The 24613-nt window shown below is 35.0% G+C and overlaps 1 protein-coding gene across 4 annotated transcripts in view; it reads right to left on the reverse strand.

Moving 5' to 3' along the window:
- LOC136034587 (tensin-1-like) overlaps positions 1-24613 on the reverse strand; it is a 297146-nt gene that overhangs the window by 246138 nt on the left and 26395 nt on the right. For all 4 annotated transcript variants that reach the window (XM_065715843.1, XM_065715841.1, XM_065715842.1 and 1 more), the window contains exon 2: positions 24011-24124. In XM_065715843.1, coding sequence (XP_065571915.1) covers positions 24011-24079 — 69 coding nt within the window. In that variant the 5' untranslated portion in view covers positions 24080-24124. The remainder of the gene's footprint in view (positions 1-24010; positions 24125-24613) is intronic.

The raw sequence follows: 24613 nt of genomic DNA on the forward strand, positions 1-24613 counted from the left end.
CTAGGCAAGAAAAAACCTCCCACTTCTTCCCCATGGCAAATACTTTGGTAGGCTCATGGAAATAATTATATGGGTGTTATTATAGCAAAAGTTATTCAAAATCTTTCCCGTAGGTCCTCAGATCTTCTTTTAAATGATATTCTTAACTGATAAAGTGATTACAATTCAAGAGAAATTCAGACTAAGCCCCGGGCCCCACTTGGTGACGCCAACGAGGGTATTCCCCCTCTACTGCTTAGCTACGTATAGTTGTCCAATTTCTGTTCATTTTCTGGGTTACTTTCTAGAGTCTTCAATGTGGTTGCTTATTTAATTGTTTCTTGACCGATATCTTTGAGAATGTTTTATGATCAACACAAAACAATGGAGTAGTGAAGTATTGATTACAAAATTCCCAGAAGCACTTTCTCAGGCATTATCTATTTGATGGTGTAACTCAGCAGAAAATATAGACAATAAGACCTTTCTTCGTGCTGGTAGTTGTAAAGACTAATTTAAACAATTGTAATTAGTCTCAGTGCTAATGGGAAGTACACTGGTAAAGTCGAGGTGAAAAGGTCGTTTGTTCTGTTCAATGGCTAATTTTCCAAAGCCAAACGTAGGCTATACGACTCTAGGATAAAACACGCTTTCAATATTTGTTCAAGGACCAACAAAGAATGATTTTTCCTGTATACTTAAACCTTAGAGAGTACATTAGCCTATATTGTATTCATCCAATTCCATAGTGAAAAATCTGCTGTAATTTCATTCAACGTGCGGCAGTGCAGTGGATTGATCGCTGGACATCAATGTGGGGCCTGGGGTTCAATCCCAGCTACCGCAAGGATGGGCCACAGCGAAATCTTAGACTTGGCAGCAAAAACGAGCTGGCAGCTGAAACCTCGACAAGAAACCAGAAAAGAAAGATGTTTCTTTTTTTTGTTCTTTACCATAGGTTCCAGGGCTGAGTGAAAAACTTAAAATAATTTTACAAAATAATGGTTTAAAGGTAGCTTTAAAAGGTATTAATACTTTAACTAGTTTTTTAAATTCTTGAAAGGATTGAACTTCCGTAGAGCAACAAAGTGGGGTTTATAAAGTTCCATGTACTTGTGGAAGCTCTTATGTGGGACGTACTAACCAGAATTTGAAAATGAGATTGCTGCAACATCGTGATTCTATTTCATCGTCTTCAAGCGAAATTCCAAACCTGAAGATTTCACGTCGGCTCTATCGGAACATATTGTTAATTATCCAAATCATTTTATTTTGTTTGAGAATTTCTCTTTGATATCTAGGGACCAAGGTTTGAAGCAAAGTTTCAGGAAAACAATCAAAATTTAAAAAAAATTATTCAAGAATAATTCCATCAACAGAAATACAGGTGAATTTGGATTGAATTCAATTTGTGATAATTTTCTGAGGTCAAATAAAGTAAATCTCATTCCACCTAAGAGCTTTGACCTCTGTCCACCTGATATGTCAGATAAATTTAATGAACCGGAACCGAAAAGGTCAAAAGATTTGCTTCCGCTGTTGTATTAAAAAAAAATGGGAGCAATAAACTATATGTAATGTATATCAGGTATTAAGTTTGTTGTTCTTATTGATGTCTTTAATTTTTACTGCTGATGATGGATCCTATATATGTGTCTGAAATATTCAGTAAAAATTTGATATTTGTTTCACTGTCGATTAAAAGGTTTCATTCCTATTTTGAGCTGGTATATTTTAGCGTAAAGAGTGAGGTATTGACGAGGGGGCGAACTTCCTCAAATACGTAATATAGGGGGTTTGACCCCTCTTCAATACCTTGGTCTTTACGCTAAAGTTCGAATTCTTTTTCAATTCTTTAAGAATGACCCCCCCCCCCTGAATCACAAAGACCGTTTAATTGGAATAATCAGCTCTTTTGAAATTACTAAAAATACTTTAGAGTAAAGAGAGAGATATTGACGAGGGAAAGAACACCTTCATGCACGTAATAATTGCTGTTAGTTTCAAATTTAATGTTACTCCTTACTTTCAGTTGAGAAAACTTGTTTTTTTTCTGATTTTTTTTAATAATGTTGGGAAATCCAGCGCCCCCTTAAAGAAAATTCTCTTCCCCCATCAAAAATTCTTTCATTGAAAGATTTTCTCACATAACCGAATCACCCAACCCCCCCCCCCCCCACCAGAAAAAATCCCCTCGAAAACGTCTGAATACTAACCAATAATCAATACAGTATGTAAACAATGGGAAAAGTTCATAACTTACAGCCTTTCCCCCGGGGACTGTGGGGGATTAAGTCGTCCTCAAAGACATAGTTATTAGATATTTCGACAATGCTGAGCAAAATGGCTATCTCAAAGTTTTTTCCGGTGGCTTTGGGAAAAAATGAGCGTGGGCAGGTGCCTAGTTGTCCTCCAATTTTTTTGGTCGCTTAAAAAGGGCACTAGAACTTTTAATTTCCGTTCGAATGAGCCCTTCCGCCAAATTATAGAACCACTGGGTCAATATGATCACCCCTAGGGAAAACATACAAAAAACAACCAAATAAACACGCATCCGTGATCGTTCTTCTGACAAAAAAAAAGTCCACATTTTTGCAGATGGAAGCTTGAAACTTCTACAAAAGGGTTCTCGAATACGCTAATCTTATGATGTGATTTTCATTCAGATTCTATGACTTTTAGGGGGTGTTTCCCCTTTTTTTTCAAAAATAAGGCACATTTTCTCAGACTTGTAACTTTTGATGGGTAGAAAAAAAACTTGATGAAACTTATATATTTAAAATTAGTATAAAAATCCGATTCTTTTGATATATCTATTGGTATCAAAATTCCATTTTTAGAGTTTTGGTTAATATTGAGCCGGGTCGCTCCTTACACTTCGTTACCACGAACTGTTTGATTACACTTGTAACTCAACACTAATTAAACCAATATCAGTCCAGTCGAACAAAGCTAGAATTTTCTAATATGGAGACATTTTCGAGTCTAAACTCCTACTCATAATGGAACCCAAGCTTCACACGATTAATTTTAGTAAAAGTCATAGCCATATCCTTTAGCTGTAATATGTTATTATGGTAATAACAGTCCTTAACAAGTAACCATCCAGAAATGGTAACCAATGGTAACCAAAATAATAATAATCAATAATAATAATAATGGGAACCAAAATAATGGTTAACCAATAAATGGTAACCAATTGTTACCATTTACAATGGTAACAATTGGTTACAATGGTAACCGATTGTAACTATCCTTTTCCCATATCCCTTTCCTCGTAGCATTCGCAGAACAAACCAATTCACAAAGATTAACCCGAAGGAAATTGGAAAATATAAGTCAAAAACTAATTTTTTCGGGTTATTCAATCAGGGTTTCCTGCTAAGGGCAAGGGTAACAGAACTCCAAATTAGGATATACAGCATCAACATATGCTTGCACTATTGCAGATATTTAAAAGGAAAGGAATATGTTGATCGAACGAATACTAATTGGAGGAGGACAATTGATCTTCAGATTTTTTGACCCTTCTAGCTTTTGAAAAATTCATTTTCTAGCAATTTAGTAGAAAAAAAAATTACCCCTCCCATATCTTTAAAAAAAGCACATTTATTTGGATCTTCGCTTTAAAATAAAAGGATAAACTCTGCCATAGGCAGTTTTAGGGGGACGGGGTACCAAGGAAATTTCTAATAAATATTCAAAGGTTTTTATTATCTTTAAATTTTGAAATTTGATTTTAGTAAAAATTCTATATTAAAAATAAAGTAGAGCGTTCAGTTGGCAGTAAGGATATATAATTTGAATCCAAAATTTTCAGTTTCGTCATATTTCCATTACCATTTCTCGAACATAAGCAGACCGCACTTAATTAATTTAATGTTTTCTGTAATATTTTGTATTTAAAGATGGTGACATTTTACAAGATGCCGTCTTGTAATAAAAATGAAAGCGATGCACTGGAAGAAAATGACATTGTTAATGAATGAAAGCTTTATTAAATTGACCTAAGAATTTTTTTTGAGACAGGGGTGAGTGCTAATCAAGACTCTGCTCAATTGCACTGTTGCGAATTGGTACTCCTTTTGATAGTATTTTAACATTTGTATTCCTTTAGGAATGGACTCTGTTATCAAACATTACACCGCAAATACAACGAATGGAAGTTCTGAGGGTAGAGGAAAGGGTCAGATCCTTTTGGTAACTATTATTAATAGTGTACTATTCACACACCCTTCCCCTATTTCTGAAATAAGAAATGACCAGTCTATACCGTCAATGTGCAGTCCAGCTTAGCTTAAACGTGAAAATTCTATTGTCCAAAACCAGTATACCCAATTTACCCTTTGGAATGTGAAAATTCTGGGAATACTTTCATCCATGTTAAACAACGATGACAGGAGGATAATCTTAAATGGACCCAGATGGGAGTTCCCTAACACCTGGATGCTTTTAACTCTTTTCCCCTTATTATGTCCGTAGCACGTGTTAGCCCAACAACAAAGAGACATCAGCAATACAATATTCAAAGGCAATTTGATATATGGGGGTAATTTTTAGCTTTTAAGCGCTGTGCAATTAATAGCCTACTACCCATATAACTATTACCAGTAAAGATTGTTACATCTCAGACAATAAAAGTGCACTTAAAACATGGGAAAAACATAAAAAAAGGCTCTGGAACCCATATTTCACAAATTGGAGCTAAAATTTGTCAAAACTTGGAAATTGTATGAAAATTAAGGATGGAATGTAAAAAACAAAACAAAAAACAAATCATGACCTTTAGGGTATACTCTTTTCCTCATAGATATATCTTCAATTTACTGTAGAAGTTCGCGAATGATTATGATTCTTTTGGTTTTTCGTGACTATCACTTTTTCGAAGCTAAGAAACATTTTATTATGACCCCTTCCCCCTTTACCCTAGTGTAAATGCTAGAAGGGATGAAAACATGGACCAAAAAGGTAAGACAAAGCATAATATGGAATAAAAATTTAAGAAGGAAGAGAAATTTGATATAGTCGATTGTTGACTAATCATAATAATTGGTAATCACAACGGGGAGAATGTAAAAAAAAACAAAAGAAAAAACAAATCATGACCTTTATGGTATACTCTTTTCCTCATAGATAAATCTTAAGTTTACTGTACAAGTTCGCGAATGATTACTGGTGTGAGGTAAAAAAGAACATAACACTGGACTTCACAGTCCCTACCGTTCGTTTGATAGCCCTTCAGACAGGAAGTGTAATAGGGAGTTGGGACCAGTCATCCTATTCTCTCACACACCCTTCCTGTTTACCCTCATTGAATTTCTCTAGGTGCCCATTTGGAGGTGGGTCGATTCTTGATAGGAAAAAGTTTATAAAGCGTTATTCATATAATTTCAGAGAGTAAACTGATATTCAGTATAAATTAGTAAAAATAATTTCTGTATAAATTCGCTTAAAAATAATTTGCAAGCTTCTGACTAGATTCAGCGTATTTTCAATCAAACAAAAAATCAAAAGTACACAAAAAAAGAAAATTCTGTAGACGGATGGAGATGAATCTCGGTTATCGAAAGATGGCAGAATTGCCGTCTTACGTTTTAACCTTTAAACCACAGGACTGCATAATAAAGACTGTAGAGACTAGAGTTTGTATGAACCGTAACTTCGTTTTGCAAGCATTATTGACTTTGACCATAGTTGAGCAGAGAAAGACCAAAAGTTTACATTTACACTACTTTTTTTATTTTTCTTCAAGGGATGTTCCTTTAGAACAATATCAGTGGAAAGTTTGACCCATACCATGTGCAGGCATATATACAATGTATTTCGAACTTGGACAACCACTCCCGTTTGAAGGACTCCCTCCCTCTAACGTATTAACACTGGAATCATCTTTCCTATTCATGCGTGGTGGTTAGCAGCATCATTATCGCACTAATATACGAAGGTACTAATGCAAAGATTAACTGATTGGTTGTTAGGACTAACTTAGTACTAATTAATGGCAAAAATTTTTCACTCATGTCTACCGGGCAGGTTTCACGGAAGGATTCACTAAAAATATTTGTTTTTTGATTATAAACGAATTATCACAAAGTTAGGCTTGGATTTAAACTCGCTTATGAGTGCTTTCGCGCAACGAGTGTTCTAGAAGGGGGATGTGTACAAAAATATCCACCTTTGCCCCTAGCTGCACCTAGGCCTAAAGGCTCCTTTTTACCATGCCTGATTTACCTAAAAGTCTTGTTATGTATGAACGTCCATAAACATCCCTGTTACGTAATATCTGGGTAACATGGTAAAAAGGCTGGGAAAATTATAGATGAAAGGCTGGGAATACGGATGGAAGCAACTAAAATTTTTCCAAAAAAACACGGTTCAGGTCAATATATCCTACCACTACCAGTTTTTTTATATATCAAACAGTTCGTGGTAACGAACTGTAGTAAGGAGCGACCCGGCTCAATAGTAACCAAAACTCTAAAAAATGGAATTTTGATACCAATAGCTACATCAAAAGAATCGCATTTTAATGCTGGTTTTAAATATATAAGTTTCATCAAGTTTAGTCTTACCCATCAAAAGTTACGAGCCTGAGAAAATTTGCGTTATTTTAGAAAATAGGGGGAAACACCCCCTAAGAGTCATAGAATCTTAACGAAAATCACACCATCAGAATCAGCGTATCAGAGAACCCTACTGTAGAAGTTTCGAGCTCCTATCTACAAAAATGTGGAATTTTGCATTTTTTGCCAGAAGGCAGATCACGGATGCGTGTTTATTTGTTTTTTTGTTTGTTTTTTTTTCCCAGGGGTGATCGTATCGACCCAGGTGTCCTAGAATGTTGCAAGAGGGCTCATTCTAACGGAAATGAAAAGTTCTAGTGCCCTTTTTAAGTGACCAAAAAAATTGGAGGGCACCTAGGCCCCCTCCCACGCTAATTATTTTCCCAAAGTCAACGGATCAAAATTCTGAGATAGCCATTTTATTCAGCGTAGTCGAAAAACCTTATAATTATGTCTTTGGGGACGACTTACTCCCCCACAGTCCCCGTGGGAGGGGCAACAAGTTACAAACTTTGACCTGTGCTTACATATAGTAATGGTTATTGGGAAGTATACAGGCGTTTTCAGGAGGATTTTTTTTTGGTTTGGGGGAGGGGTTGAGAAGAGGGGGATATGCTGGGGGAACTTTCCTTCGAGAATTTGTAATGGGAGAAGAAAATTTCCATGAAGGGAGAGCATGATTTACTAGCGTTATTTAAAAAAAACAATTAAAAAATAAATGTGAAAAAGCTTTTTCAGCTGGAAGTAAGGAACAGCAATAAAACTTAAAACAAACAGAAATTATTACCCATTTGAGGGGCTCACCTCCTTCTAATACCTCGCTCTTTACGCTAAAGCATTTTTAGTAATTTCAACTACTTATTCTACGGCTTTTGTGATTCAGGGGGTCATTCTTAATGAATTGGGATAAAATTTAAGCTTTAGTGTAAAGAGCGAGGTACTGACGATGGGGCGAATCCCCTCATATATGTAATAAAAACATGAGAATACAAAAGTTCTTTACGTAAGCTAATTTATAAGTTACGTAAATCTTTTACCAATAAAAAGATTCGTAAAAAATTAAAAGTTCTAGTTGCCTTTTTAATTAACCAAAAAATCGGAGGGCAACTAGGCTTCGTCCCCCGCTCTTTTTTTCTCAAAATCATTCGATCAAAATTGTGAGAAAGCCATTGAGCCAAAAAAAAAAAATATACAAATTTCGTTTTAATTATTCCTCTGCGGAGAGCGTTTTTGAACGATTCAAAAACGTTCAGAAATTAAATAAAAAAAAAACAAGTTATTTTAACTGAAAGTAAGGAGCGACATTAAAACTTAAAACGCACAGAAATTACTTTGTATATGAAAGAGGCTGCTTCCTCATCAACGCCCCGCTCTTTACGCTAAAGTTTTTTACTGTTTTAAAAAGAAGAATTGAGAGAAAGAGTCAAACTTTAGCGTAAAGAGCGGGGCGTTGATGAGGAAGCAGCCTCTTTCATATACGAAGTAATTTCTGTGCGTTTTAAGTTTTAATGTCGCTCCTTACTTTCAGTTAAAAAAACTTGTTTTTTTTATTTAATTATAAATGAAGCAGTAGAAAAATATGCACAGGAAAAGGAAAGGTACATGTGACTTGAAATCAGCATATGATAACGTAGACCACGGTTTATTATTTAACTTATCATTAAATCTATGCCTACGAATCCCTTTTGTATAAATATTTCTTATCCATGTATTCATTTAATCAGTACTGTCTGAAAGTAATTAGCAAGGGATTATCGCTATGGATTTTTAAAGTAAAGGGTGCACGCTAAGGAAATAACCCTTTCACCAAAATTGCTTGCTATGTTTACTGATGACATATAATAAATTTCAGCAAAGATGGTCACCTACTCTTCGATTGGGAACTATCTATACATCAATCATACTATTTGCAGATGGCAACATATTACTGGTAAAGACAAATAATAATTCACAAAAACATGCGAGTCTCCATGAAAATTGTTTATAAGAGAAAACGACGGGGACCAATGTCAGGAATTTTGGCCAAATCTCTTAGAGTCTTAACACAATTTTTATTCAATATATATATATATATATATATATATATATATATATATATATATATATATATATATATATATATATATATATATATATATATATATATATATATATATATATATATATATACTAAATGTGGTTGAAAAGACCGAATACCAAGGATTCATCCTTCGTCATAACACAAAAAATGTAAAAGTTACCTGACTGCAGAGGCATAGAAAGACAGAATCAATAAGCAAAAATAATCAACAAGAAACTAAAACTCAGAATTAAGCGAAATTATCATAAACATGTCAAAGCCTGAGACCGAAATTATCATATTCCTCAAAAAAACAAAATTTTCTGTGATTTTTTTTGCCATTTAGCACTATTTTTCTGCTATTTTGGATTGTCTGCTGCTGAGTAACAGAAAACTCAGTTTCATCCTAATCAGCGCATCAACAATTTTCCTAAGAGCAAAATTAACCTATGGGTGAAACTCTCCTATTATGCTTATTTGTTTCTTTGTCATTAACTTTTGGCTGTCATTTACAGCCAAAAAAAGCTGATTTAATTTAATTAAATCAGCCTCAAAAGAAGCGTTCAAAATCTTTGCGTTTTTTTGGAATTAAATAAAAAAAACGAGTTTTTTTGACTGAAAGTAAGGAGCGACATTAAAACTTAAAACGAACAGAAATTACTTCGTATATGAAAGAGGTTGCTTCCTCAGCAACGCCCCGCTCTTTACGCTAAAGTTTGACTCTTTCTCTCAATTCTTCTTTTTAAAACAGTAAAAAACTTTAGCGTAAAGAGCGGGGCGTTGAAGAGGAAGCAGCCTTTTTCATATACGAAGTAATTTCTGTTAGTTTTAAGTTTTAATGTCGCTCCTTACTTTCAGTTAAAAAAACTTGTTTTTTTTTATTTAATTTCTGAACGTTTTTGAATCAATGCATGTTTTGATTTTGGCTCTCCGCAGAGGAATAATTAAAACGAAATTTGCATATTCCAACACCTAGTTGGTGGGGGCGCTTCGCGCCCCCCATCCCCAAGCCCCCCCCGCGCGTAAGTCGTTACGCGCCATTGTAGTTGTGTCCCTGTGTCCCACCTGTGAATATATATATATATATATATATATATATATATATATATATATATATATATATATATATATATATATATATATATATATATATATATATATATTTAACTACGTAAAACTTGCGAATATACAACATTCTTGGCTGTCCCATTGTCTGTACATATAAATAGATTGTCAGGTTTACCGACTCTTGAACATGCAACATATAATTGTCCATGGGAAAAACAATCTGTATTCAGATCTATACCTCATTATTCTAATGATTGCCCTTGAGCTTTGTTGATGGTGATTGCTAATCGAACATTCCCTGTGTCCCCGTCGTCATTTATATATCCCCCTGTGCCCCCCGTCGTCCACGTTGTTGTTGTTTCCCTGTGTCCCGGTCGTCATTTGTGTCTCGGTGTCCCAGTCTGTAATTTCTCTTTGAGTGTCGCGGTCGTCATTTATATTCCCTGTGTCCCGGTCGTCATTTGTGTTCCGGTGTCCCGGTCTGTAATTTCTCTTTGAGTGTCCTGGTCGTCATTTATATTCCCTGTGTCCTGGTCGTCATTTGTGTCCCGGTGCTTTGTTGATGGTGATTGCTAATCGAACATTCCTTGTGTCCCGGTCGCTTTCTGTTTGAGTGTCCCGGTCGTCAAACATATAATTGTCCATGGGAAAAACAATTTGTATTCAGATCTATACCTCATTATTCTAATGATTGCCCTTGAGCTTTGTTGATGATGATTGCTAATCGAACATTACCTGTGTCCCCGTCGTCATTTATATATCCCCCTGTGCCCCCCGGCGTCCCCGTTGTTGTTGTTTCCCAGTGTCCCGGTCGTCATTTGTGTCCCGGTGTCCCAGTCTGTAATTTCTCTTTAAGTGTCGCGGTTGTCATTTATATTCCCTGTGTCCCGGTGTCCCGGTCGTCATTTTTGTCCCGGTAGTCATTTGTGTTCCGGTGTCCCCGTCTGTAATTTCTCTTTGAGTGTCCTGGTCGTCATTTATATTCCCTGTGTCCCGGTCGTCATTTGTGTCCCGGTGCTTTGTTGATGGTGATTGCTAATCGAACATTCCTTGTGTCCCGGTCGCTTTCTCTTTGAGTGTCCCGGTCGTCATTTATATTCCCAATGTCCCGGTCCTCATTTGTGTCCCGATGTCCCGGTCTGTAATTTCGTCAGTCGAAAAAATGACGTCAGTCGACACACAAACATGACGTCACTCGACAGACAAACACACACACACACAGACAACTTATTTTTATATATAGAAGATATGAGGGGGTTCGCCCCCTCGTCAGTACCTCGCTCTTTACACTAAAGCTTAAATTTCGTCCCAATTCATTAAGAATGACCCCTGAATCACAAAAGCCGTAGAATAAATAGTTGAAATTACTAAAAATACTTTAGCGTAAAGAGCGAGGTATTAGGAGGAGGTGAGCCCCTCATATGGTTAATAATTTCTGTCTGTTTTAAGTTTTAATGCTGTTCCTTACTTCCAGATGAAACAAATTTTTCATATTTATTTTTTCATTGTTTTTTTAAATAATGCTAGTAAATCCTGCGCTCCCTTCATGGAAATTTTCTTCCCCCATGACAAATTCTCGATGGAAAGTTCCCCCAGCATATCCCCCCTCTTCTCAACCCCTCCCCCCAACCAAAAAATCCTCCTGAAAACGCCTGTACACTTCCCAATAACCATTACTATATGTAAGCACTGGTCTAAGTTTGTAACTTGTTGCCCCTCCCACAGGGACTGTGGGGGACTAAGTCGTCCCCAAAGACATAGTTATAAGGTTTTTCGACTACGCTGAATAAAATGGCTATCTCAGAATTTTGATCCGTTGACTTTGGGAAAATAATTAGCGTGGGAGGGGGCCTAGGTGCCCTCCAATTTTTTTGGTCACTTAAAAAGGGCACTAGAACTTTTCATTTCCGTTAGAATGAGCCCTCTTGCAACATTCTAGGACAACTGGGTCGATACGATCACCCCTGGGGAAAAAAAAAAACAACAAAAAAACAAATAAACACGCATCCGTGATCTGCCTTCTGGCAAAAAATACAAAATTCCACATTTTTGTAGATAGGAGCTTGAAACTTCTACAGTAGGGTTTTCTGATACGCTGAATCTGATGGTGTGATTTGCGTTAAGATTATATGACTTTTAGGGGGGTGTTTCCCCCTATTTTCTAAAATAGCGCAAATTTTCTCAGGCTCGTAACTTTTGATGGGTAAGACTAAACTTAATGAAACTTATATATTTAGAATCAGTATTAAAATGCGATTCTTTTGATGTAGCTATTGGTGTCAAAATTCCATTTTTTAGAGTTTTGGTTACTATTGAGCCGGGTCGCTCCTTACTACAGTTCTTTACCACGAAATGTTTGATGAGTTTTCGAGCAATAGCTCGCATTTTATCTCTCAGGTCGCAACCTATTCAACAACAAGTTATTCCTATCTTACAGTATAGCTCAAAAATATGGTAATTTCAGCCAGCATAGCTTTAAATCATAAAAGAAATTTAACCCCCTAAAATAATAATAAGTTTTATTATTATAATAATAAGTTTATTTTTAATAATAACAATAAGTATTATTTTATTAAAATAATAATAAGTTTAATAATAAGTTTAATAATAAGTTAAATAATAAGTTTTAACCCCCTAAATAATACACTTACACTGACATAAAAGTTGATTTTGGATTATTTAACGTTAAACTAAACTGATACAATCATGTCATTAAGTTTTGGCTACAGCTCCTAAAACTTCATCATACTACACTTGCTCAGGCAGCATGTAAAGATCTTCTCCTTAATTGCAATTAAACAAAAACAAACAAGTTTTGTAACTGCAAGTAAGGAGCAACATTAAAATTTAAAACGAACAGAAATTAATCCGTATATGAAAGGGGTTGTCCCCTCCTCAACGCCTCGCTCTTTACGGCTAAACTTTGACTCTTTCTCACAACTTTACTTTGTAAAACAATAAATAAAAACTTTAGCGTAAAGAGCGAGGCGTTGAGGAAGGGACAACCCCTTTCTTATACGGATTAATTTCTGTTTTAATATTTTAATTAAGTTTTAATGTCACTCCTCACTTGCAGTTAAAAAACTTGTTTTTTTTTGTTTAATTTCTGAACGTTTTTGAATTAATATATGTTTAAATTTTGGCTAACCACACATGAATAATTAAAACGAAATTGTGCATATTAATTTTCTTTTTGCTAAATAGCTTCCTCATAGTTTTGGTTGAACGATTTTGATAAAAATAATGGAGTGGGGGAGAGGACCTAGCTGCCCTTCAATTTTTAGTTACTTAAAAGTGCAACTAGATTTTTTTTTACGAACGTTTTTGTTAGTAATAAACATACGTACCTTACAGATTAACTTACGTAACGAACTTCTATAATTGTTTTTTTTATTACGTATATTAGAGGTTTCACCCATTTGTCAATACCTCGATCTTTACACTAAAGCTTGAATTTCGTCCGAAATCCTTAAGAATGACCCCTAAATAGCAAAGGCCGTAGCCAAACACGACCCCGCCCAACGCGAAAAAGTCCCCTGAAAACGTCTGTACACTTCATAATAACAATTACTATATGTCAACAATGGTCAAAGTTCGTAACTTGCAGCCCCTCCCCCGGAGACTATGGGGGATTAAGTCGTCCCCAAAGAAACAGTAAATAAGTTTTTGACTACGGTTAACAGAATGGGTATCTCAAAATTTTGATCTGGTGACTTTGGAAAAAAATGAGTGTGGGAGGGGGCCAAGGTACCCTCCAATTTTTTGGTCACTTAAAAAGGGCACTAGAACTTTTAATTTCCGTTGGAATGAGCCCTCTTGCGTCATTCTAGGACCACTGGGTCGATACGATCACACTTGAAAAACAAAACAAAAAAAACAAACAAATAAACACGCATGCGTGATCTGTCTTCTGGCAAAAAATACAAAATTCCACATTTTTGTAGATATGAGCTTGAAACTTCTACAATACGGTTCTCTGATACGCTGAATCCGATGGTATTATTTTCGTTAAGATTCTATGATTTTTAGTTGGTGTTTCCCCTATTTTCTAAAATAAGGCAAATTTTCTCAGGCTCGTAACTTTTGATGGTTATGACTAAACTTAATCAGCATTAAAATGCGATTCTTTTGATGTAATTATTGGTACCAAAATTCCGTTTTTTAGAGTTTCGGTTACTATTGAGTCGAGTCGCTCCTTACTACAGTTCGTTACGACGAACTGTTTGACAAAATATTATAGACGGTGCAAATCAAAAAGGATACATGACGATAATAAACTTTTTAGTTGACGAGACAATGGGAAAATCACCATAATCACTTGACGTAATTCAGTGCAAGGCAAGACCTGAAGACCAGAAGTTTAGCTGTGTTACAGGGTTGTAAAAGAGAATTTTAGAAAAAAGTTTTTTTTTCAGTGGGGGTTGCCTATTAAGTACCTAAGGATATGGATTCAGGTTCGAAATAATAGTCAACCAATTGTTGGTATAAGGATCCTGTTAGAATGAGGAAAGGTCTGGAGGCATATGTTACCCTAGTCCATTCTTTCCTCTGAAAAAGATAGGTCATTTTTCCCTTTATTTGTACTATTGAGTACCAACGTCCATCACGAGAATCGATTAGTGCCACTCAAACGTAGAACAAACCGTCATTTGAACTTCTTATATTTTTCAGAGTTCTTAATCAATAATTTTTCCTTGTTTTGTGTATAAATAGCAATCCCATTTAGTTTAATCTCGGTTACCTATGATTGTTATTTCAGGGAATAAATCGTTCGGATACTATAGAAGCTCGAGATGTAGGAAGAAGGATCACGACTTGGATCATTTTTACCTCTAGCGTGGGGAGTTTTCTTATTTAAGAAGTTCACTATTTGTTGATGAGGGAGACAGGCGACTTCCCAGGATAATGGGAGACTCATCTCCCTGCTGTATAGTCGCAGGAGGAAACTTCATATTAAAGGGAGTGATCTTGAATCGAGTGTAAGTTACCCATTATTAATCTATGTATATTTTTTTGGATATGCCTTTTATAAAGGTTTTTCAGTAGAGGTTATTGTTACCAAACAGTTCGTGGTAATAAACTATAAGTGAGGAGTGACCCGGCTCAATAGTAACCAAAACTCTACAAAACGAAATTTTGATACCAATAGTTACATTAAAAGAATCGTATTTTTTTGCTGGTTCTTAATATATAAGTTTCATCAAGTTTAGTTCAAAATTTACCTTATTTTAGAAAATAAAGGGAAACACCCCCTAAAAGTCATATAGTCTTAACGAAAATCACAACATCCTACTCAGCACATCAGAGAAACTGTAGATGTTTGAAGCTCATATCTACAAAAATGTGGAATTCTGTATTTTACAGGTCACGGATGCGTGTTTATTTGTTTATTTGTTTTTGTTTTTTTTTATCCAGGGGTGATCTCATCGACCCAGTGGTCTTAGAATGTCATGAGAGGGCTCATCCTAACGGAAAATAAGAGTTCTAGTGCCCCTTTTAAGTGACCAAAAGAATTGAAAGGCACCTAGGCTCCGTCCCACGCTCATTTTTTCCCAAAGTCACCGGTATAAAATTTTGAGGTAGCCATTTTGTTCAGCATAGTCGAAAAACCTAATAACTATGTCTTTGGGGACGACTTAATCCCCCACACTCTCCGGGGTAGGGGCTGCAAGTTACAAACTTTGTCCATTGTTTACATATAGTAACGGTTATTGGGAAGTTTACAGACGTTTTCAGGGGGACTTTTTCGCGTTGGGGGGTGGGTCAGAAGGAGACCTTTAAGCCCTTCTAAGGGCTGAAAATGCAGTTTCCACCAGAATCAACTACTGAATTATGAAACCGCATAAAAATATATCAAGAGGTATTTTCACCTTCTTCCTAGCAAAATTATGTTGTAAACTGCAGCAAATTTACCGATTAGGCTTAGTCTCACTGTTTTTCTAACGGGAGTTTGTTCTGGAATTCAGCATGTGTATTATTTCACTATTTTCTCCTGTCATTGCTTCATTTTTTTTCTCTGATAATTTTTATTTAGTGTAATTTTTTATTCAATGTAATTAATTTTTCAGCAATTTATTCCGCATTGGGATTACCAATTATTATGATGACTATATCAATCGACTATATCAATTTTCTCTTCCTTCTTAAAAGGCAATCGACTATATCCATTTTCTCTTCCTTCTTAAATTTTTATTCCATATTATGCTTTGTCTTACCTTTTTAGTCCATGTTTTCATCCCATCTAGTATTTAAACTCTAAAAAAAATTAGGAGGAAGAAGGATGCGGACATAATAAAATATTTCTTATCTACGAAAAAGTGATAGTCACGAAAAACCAATAGAAAGCGAAGCTTGCTTATAGGAAAGCTAGTGAAAATTATGAAGGCTAATTGTGAATAACGAGCATAAAAGCCAGTTATTTAAAAACTGATCAAGCTTCCATTGTTATAATTAATTTTATTACCAATATTAAAAATAATTGGTCTTAGTCATTACTTAGTGTTTTCAAAAATTTTACAATAACTGTTTAGCAAAGCCTTTCCGACATCTTTATTATACGCCTTTTGTCTGTGTACAAGTATAAGGAAGCTGATTTCTTAGTGTCGAAAACTTTTTTCTTTTCTTTTTCAACGAGACATCAAATGAAAAACTATAGATAAACAACAGAACAGCGTAAAGAGCGGGGCTTTGAGGTAGATCTTATCTTCTGGATATTGCGGAGGAGGTTGTATATGTTGTTAGGGCCAATCAAATCTAAAGGTGTGAATTCTTCATTTTTAGTATAAGATTGTACCTTACTTAATAAAGTGCTTCTCAAATTTTTAATTTATTGAAAACAATTGTGGCTTGAACTGAGGGATGGGAGGGTGGAATTTGCCTATGATATGACTAACATAGAAGATATCAACGCCCAAAAAGAATTTACCATCAATGCTAATTTGTTGACCTCATACGCGCACAAAAATTGTATTCCTGATGGGAGAAGAATAACTTTTGGAATGACTGAAGGGGGAGGGGTTCAAAAACGGTAAATTAACTGTAATAGTAGAAAACAATGATAAATATGTTAAAAGTTTATTATTTAGGAGAGCTGGATGGAAGCCCTCTCTCTGCTATTAGTTTGGATGATCTCCCACCATTGGATATGGTCATTTTGACCGAATATATAGTTAAAGAGCTGCGTTGCACCAATTTGGCTGATCTCCCACCATTGGATATGGTCATTTTGACCGCATATATAGTTAAAGAGCTACGTTGCAACAGTCTTGTAAGTTGAAAGGAACTAGAGGTTCGTAATAAAAATATTTAGTCACGCTTTAAAACTATTAAAGAATTTCCTGATACACGCAGTCAAGTGTCTACATAATTTAACTGCTCGCTGCGTTCCTTTACAATTTAGACCTACAATAGTTGCTTATTAGGCCTTTTTACAACCATTACATGAACTAATTAGGGTGAATGCGGTTCCACGTAAACAACCACTTTTTTACTATGGTTTATGCTCAGCTGCTAAAGCATGCGAAAAATTTTCCCCTTAATTAACACAGAGTCATAACGAGAAGTTATGGTGTCGTAAAAGAATGAAATACAAACTCACGATGGAATATGCAATACTGGTATTTTGATTCAAACGAGGGGCTACCCACTCAATCACCAGGTGCATATCTCTGAGCCCGAACTTTTTCCACCATGCGTAGCACAATTCTACACCACCGCCCTTCTTTGCGCCGTGAATGACAAACTTTACACTACATGTGGCACACTTCTGCCACGATTAGTACACTCCCCCTAATATACACAATTTTTGAAAGTGAGTGATCCCTCAGTTCAAGTGAAGCCCTTTGATATGAAAGGGTTAAGATAGATTGAATCTCACAAAAATTATTCAGGCGGTAGAGAAAAACTAACCAGAGATCCAAAATAAATCAATGGTTCATATAAATGCGATCAATTGGTTATTTTTTTTAAACTTATGAAAACACACCTTTTCTGCAATTTGTAAAAAAAGAAAATTTTTTATCAATGAACTCTGAGTAAATTTTTTATGTTGTTTATCCGTTTGTTTGGGAGTTTTGGGAGGGATATAGGATTAGGTTTTTAAAATGTATGTGAAAAACCCTTATGTGAGTTGTTTTTTTTTAAAGTAATATTAATACTCATTTGGAGTTCTTAAGAGTTTTACCTTGAAATTAAAGAGTATAAATTAAGGAATAGAGCACAGTTGAGAAATGTCAAATAGAACAACGACACAGTTCTAATTCCCATGACTAATGGGGCACATAATTTTTTTTTGTGTAAGGAGGGGGGTGGGTATCTAGATAAAAAAAAGGAAACGGAAACAGTGGCATTTTACCCGATAACAGAAACAACCGTTGATAAATAACGTTTACGTTTTTGTTATTCGTATTTTTTTTCTCATTTTTTTTCTTTTGCAAAAAGGCATTTTTATACCAGGATTCACCGCTATATAAACTATAGATGGAATCGAAACCAGGTTAATTTGCATATTGTGCTTAGGTACAAATAATATAACCCGGAATTTTATTGATAAAGACGAAGACTACACTGCCTTTCCATCGCAAACACCAAAAACAAGAAGAACAATAGGGAATTTTCTAAGACAGTAGGAAACAAATTAGAATGAATATTCCGGCCCTATGTCCAAGGGCCTCATCAATACAAATAAGAAAAAAAACTTACAAGAGAATAAAATCAATAAAACTAAAATGAACAGTTTTTCAAAACAGTCCCAGCATCCTTACCTCAGCGAAGTTCAACCAGGACTGATAAATAAATTGTTATGAAACGAAGCAATTCATTGAAATGAAAGAAAATGATTTAAAAACACGTTTTTAATGCCAGCCTAGCTTTTTTTTCGCTGCTGATCTTATAGGTCTAGTTGTGACAGGTTCTGCGTTAATATCTATTGATTTTTTTTATAAAATTTCGTAAGGTCATTTTTAATTAAATTTGTGTATAGAGCATTCAGTGATTATTTTCCTAAATCCCTATTTAAGGAAATATTATTATTAATCTTAAGTCTGATTTCATTTGCTTCTTGAACTACTTGATTTATGCCTAGATCATTGCTAATAATGGCGGATTCTTCAAAAAGTATTTTGTGTCTGGGATTTTCGAAAACATGGCTGCTTAAAGCAGAATCAAAAGAAACAGAAGTAATGTTAGAATTCAGAGCTTTGGTGATATCATCTTTATGTTGTTGCTGGCGTTTCTCGAAATTCTGGTGGATTCTCCCTACGTAGAATTTGCCACAGTCGCATGGTATTTGATAGACACCTCTTTGGCGAGTAACTGGAGTCTTATCTTTACCAGAACTTAGGAGATTTAAGATTTTCAAACTATTGGTAAATACAACATACAGATCATTTTGTGTGCATACTTTTTTAAGATTTCTAGTGATTTTTGGGATGTATGGGAGGTAAATTATGTTTTGGGGCTTATCTCACATGGTAAATTATCGTTAATTTTATGAGTGTCTTTTCACTCTACGGTTAATTGTATTATTAATAAATAAAAGAGGATACCCATTTCCAAAAAGTATGTCCCTGATAAAGTCTAGTTCAGCTGCGATGTAGGAATCAGAACAAATATTTAGGGTACGATCGACGAGAGATATTACGACCCCTCTTTTAACTTATGGGGGGTGGTTTGATTCAAAATGTAAATATCTATTGTTTTGTGTTGGTTTCCTGTATATAGTAAAATTGAGTTCATCTAAGTTACGAATAATTAGAACATCTAGGAATGAGATTTCATTTGCAATTTCAATTTCTAAGGTAAACTGTAAATTCCTATCATATGTATTAAGGTGATCTAAACAACCCCCAAGTTCAATTTCCCAATAGTTCCAAAGTGAAATCACATCATCCATGTAAAATCCCCAAAAGATATATATATATAAAATATGAATCTAATGCTAAATTTTCAATATGCTCTACATAAATATTCACCAGTAGCCCGGAGAGAGGCGCACCCATGGGTATACTATGAGAGTAGGATATACCTGAAGAGAGGCGCACCTGGTAACCTATAAGATCAGCAGCGAAAAAAGCTAGGCTGGCATTAAAAACGTGTTTTTAAATCATTTTCTTTCATTTCAATGAATTTCCTAGTTTCATAACAATTTATTTATCAGTCCTGGTTGAACTTCGCTGAGGTAAGGATGGTGGGACTGTTTTGAAAAACTGTTCATTTTAGTTTTATTGATTTTATCCTCTTGTAAGTTGTTTTTTCTTATTTGTATTGTTGAGGACGGCCCTTGGACATAGGGCCGAAATATTCATTCTAATTTGTTTCCCACTGTCTTGAAAAATTCCCTATTGTTTTTCTTGTGTTTGGTGTTTGTGATTTTATTGACCAGGGCCAATTAAAGATCACACACCTCAACACCAGAAACTAAACTTCCAAGAGATGGGCTACAAATTTATCACTCTGGAAGGTCACAATCATTCACTGACTTTGATAATCATGGCTTGAAATCTTTCAAATTCAATTTCTTTTAGAATAACATCATGCTCAAATCTGCAATACTTACGTGTTACAAAAAAAGCATTGTAAACCTACCCCCTCCCCCAAAATAAAATGCAGTGTGCCTTCCGTTTATGGTGTCTCTTTTTTCATCAAGCTGCGCTGAAATTTTAGTTGTCTACATATCTATAAAATACTGATTTAAAATAATATTAACGAAGTTTCATCCCCTAAGCTTCTTAGCCATTGGAATTCAATTTTTATTCCTGTATTTGATTCCTATATTTGTTAGGTGTTGCACCTCTATATCTTCTCCCTTTCCTGTCCCTCTCCCTCTCTCTCTCTCACACTATCTTTACCGTTGTCCCTTTCCTTTATATTCCAGATCTTTTTTTTCAAATTTAAAACTTTGTTTGTTTCTTTACTTTGCCCAGCACTTGTGATTGCCCAGCACAAGTTAAAAGTTTGTCCAGCACAAGTTTGGGGATAATCTTTTCTGCAATTATTTAGTACAATAAGTTGACCGATTTAATTATGTACAGTTGACTAATTGTGCATTAATAAGATTCAAAAGCGAAGATTGTTGTGCTTCACCACAGCATAGGAAACATAATTGCATTTTGGTTTGTCCTGGCGCCCCTCTTGCGACCTTAACATTTGACTCACAGACACAGGTTTTATCGATTATGCTTTGAAATTGGTGCACAAAATATGGTAAATGAATGTTTCGACTTAGTTTTAAGGAGTCAATGAGAATGTTGTAGTTGAAAACTAGATTTAGTCTGATTGATAGACCTAGACTTAGTCCCTCTTGTGACCTTAATATTCCGATTCATCGATACAGGTTTCATTGATTCTGCTTTGAAATTGGTACAAAACTATGGTTAATGAATGTTTCAGCTTAGTTTTAAGAAGGCAATGAGGATTTTGCAGTTGATAACTAGCCTTAGTCTGATTGAAAGACTTCAAACAATTTTGTAGTTGAAAACCAGATTTAGTCTGAATAAAAAACAAACAAACAAATTGAGTTGGATGGGGCCTTCAAATGAACGTTTGACACATATTCCCAAGATATTCGTATTCAGTATGGTCAATTTAGTCTTAAATCTGTCTTTGATCACTTGTACCCTCAGATCACTACTTGTCAGATTTTCAACTCTTGTCCCCAGACTACATTCGAATGGAAGCTATAATTCTTGGTCTTCTTTTTGCAGTTGGTGCGACTGGGGGAGCTTCTACTATGTTTTTTTTTGGTTTGTATTTTTTATTTTGTTTTCCATATTTTGTTCGATTGATCTTTTCTTTCTTTTTGCACTAAAAACGGTTGACCAGAGGACCTTTTCAAGAATATTTGCCGAAATTTCCTGTCTTCATTGGCTGAACAAATTATCTTCATTTATTTCTTTTACACTTTTTTCTTAAGTCATCTTTAGTCTTAAAGTTCACTTATTTCAACTCCACTGACAAATTTGAAGAAGAGAAAAAAATACACTGGCTTTTCATCAAAGAATGTGTTAATCCTTACAGATTCAAATTCTGCAATTCAATTAATAAGAAAAATAAATTATGAGGCTGCTGATTCAGATTTATAATTAATAAGAGATGATCTACAAAGATTAAATAAATGTGGCATTTTTGTTTGCTTCCAGCATATTCCTGGTCATAAAGGAATGATTCATAACGCGACTGCTTATAGGCTAGCAAATGAAGCAGAAAATATTGGCCCCCAACCAGAATCAAAATTGGGGAACCTACGAGATATTATGAAACGCCGTGGACAAATAAAGTGTCTACCATTTCTAAATTCCCCCATTTCGTTCTAGAGAAGACATAGTGTAGTACTATAGACTGAAATTAGGATATCTTCTTCTGAATTCTGTCCAATTTCAATGGAATTTATATCATTCACCACTATGCAGGTGGTGTTTAACAACAGTGGAAATGTCCCAACACATATTTTTTTATTGCAATATACTTGCACCCGAAACTAATAAGATTAAGATAATTTGCAAAAAACTAAAGATTGAAGAAATGTTTGACTCCATCATACTCCATAATACTGAAATTTATAGGGTGATTAAATAAAAAAAAAACAAGTTTTTTTAAATGAAAGTAAGGAGCAACATTAAAACTTAAAACGAACAGAAATTACTCCGTGACTTTGGGGGAAAAATGAGCGTGAGAGGAGAACTAGGGGCCCTCCAATTTTGTTGGTCACTTAAAAAGGGCACAAGAACTTTCAATTTCCGTTAGAATGAGCCCTCACATTCTAGGAACACTGAATCGATACGATCACCCCTGGAAAAAAAAAACAAATAAACACGCATCCGTGATCTGTCTTCTGGCAAAAAATACAAAATTCCACGTTTGTGTAGATAGGAGCTTGAAACTTTTACAATTAGGTTCTCTTATACGCTGAATCTGATGGTGTTATTTTCGTTAAGATTGTATGACTTTTAGGGGGTGTTTCCCCCTATTTTCTAAAATGAGGCAAATTTTCTCAGGCTCGTAACTTTTGATGGGTATAACTGATCTTGATGAAACTTATATATTTAAAATCAGCATTAAAATAAATTTCTTTTGATGTAACTATTGATATCAAAATTCAATTTCTTTGTTTCGGTTACTATTGAGCCGGGTCGCTCCTTACTACAGTTCGTTACCACGAACTGTTTGATGATCCAAATTATGAAAAAGACAATGGAAAACGAGCTAGTTTACTAATGAAGATCTACTGCGCAGAAAAGAGCGAGAGTGAGTAGGAAAGGCCGTATTGGTACCAGCTGGCCTCTTAGCCTTAAACTGCTGGGGACAGGCAGCTCAAGTACTCGCACTTCCCACAAACCAAACAGAAGGGAAGAGAAGATGAAAAAGAAGGATTGCTAGTGCCATCTTGAAGTCAAAGGGGTAAATGCAGTCTGTATACCCTCATGCAAATTCTGGAACTGGAATTGGAACCTTGAAGCCACCTATTTGGGTCACTATAAGCTAATTGTGCAATAGCGTCGTCGATACGTGTAAGATGGATAGGATACGTTTTACGGATGACGTTTTAGAAATAGAATGAAAATATAATAGAATGAAAATATAATATAGAAAATTATAAAATAGAAAAGAAGAACGAAGAAATATAAACTTTATTGGAAAAGATAAAGAAATGTTGCATATTTTAATTCTAAGAAAACTGTAAGCAAAAGTGTTACTTAATATTTTGCGTTTCCACCAGCTAGCAGAAAATTGTTACTAAAAGATAGTGAAATTCTCTTATATTTTGAAACGTTGTTGGAGAAAGTTTTAGATGGATCTTACGACTAAATAGAAAACAAAAATTACTAACAGAAACAAAACTAATTTTATTCTAGACTTCTAAATTCCAAATTTTATATTGGACAACGCTCTTGAGATTCAATCAACGATCAAAAATATTACTTTCTTGCGCTCTTGCAACATACCAAAATTATAATCTCTTTGATCAGAAAGGAAGCATACATTGGGGTATACCTGTTATCGAAGTACTGAACCAAAGAGTATGGGTAGCTTATAAGAGTGGAAACTGGTGCTACCGTCGAAGATACAAAACGCCATCTAGCGTCTGACGACACTTGACATTTTTCAAGGCTCATCATCACTTTTCTGTCAGGAACTAAGATCAGACCCTTATTTCTACCCTGATAATACCTATTACACTAATTAAATTAATTATCTTGATTATTGCACTGAAAAATGCCAACTGTCACCAAAAGCTAGATGACGTTGAAAGTTTGTTTCGACACTAGCAACATTAGTCGTTCCGTCTCTTATAAGTTACCCATACTGTTTAGTGGCATTGAACTAATTAAAACTTTTTTTTTACCTTTAACAGCAGGTGGATTGGAGGACTGATTTGTGGAGGCCTACTTCTAGAGCCAAAGCAGCCAACCATTGTTATTTTTCCAGCTTTTTATTGCAGGTCATTCTTCAAAAAAAGCTACGAGAAAAAAGATTTCATTGTAACAAATAAATACTGAATTCTAAATTTATGGTATCCTTAGTAAAGGGCAAACAAAAAGGAATATGAAATCGTACGGAGAAAAAATGCAATGCTTTAAAAATAGCGAAAACTAAGGCAATTTAACGTGCAAAAATCATACATTGAATTTTATAAAATAAATTTTGGAAGAGGTGGTCAAGTCCCAAACATAATCAATAATAAGTTTCATGGAGGTAACTTGATCGTAAAACACAAATCAGTCACACGTCTTTGCGATGGCATCTCATGTAAGAAGAAAAGCAGAAATTTTGTAAAAATTTGACTGTTATTGAAATCCACTTCATTGGCTTTCTATTTCTTTTTTTTTTCTTTTTTTTGTCAGTCACATTAGTTGCTATAATGAAGGTATGTTGATAGGGTTGTTGTAACCCATTTGGAGAATCCGACAGGAGATGTTTTGTGGAGAAGGGTGTAAAAACATTGAGC

Source organism: Artemia franciscana, chromosome 13 (assembly GCF_032884065.1).
Source record: "Artemia franciscana chromosome 13, ASM3288406v1, whole genome shotgun sequence".
Lineage (NCBI taxonomy): Eukaryota > Metazoa > Arthropoda > Branchiopoda > Anostraca > Artemiidae > Artemia > Artemia franciscana.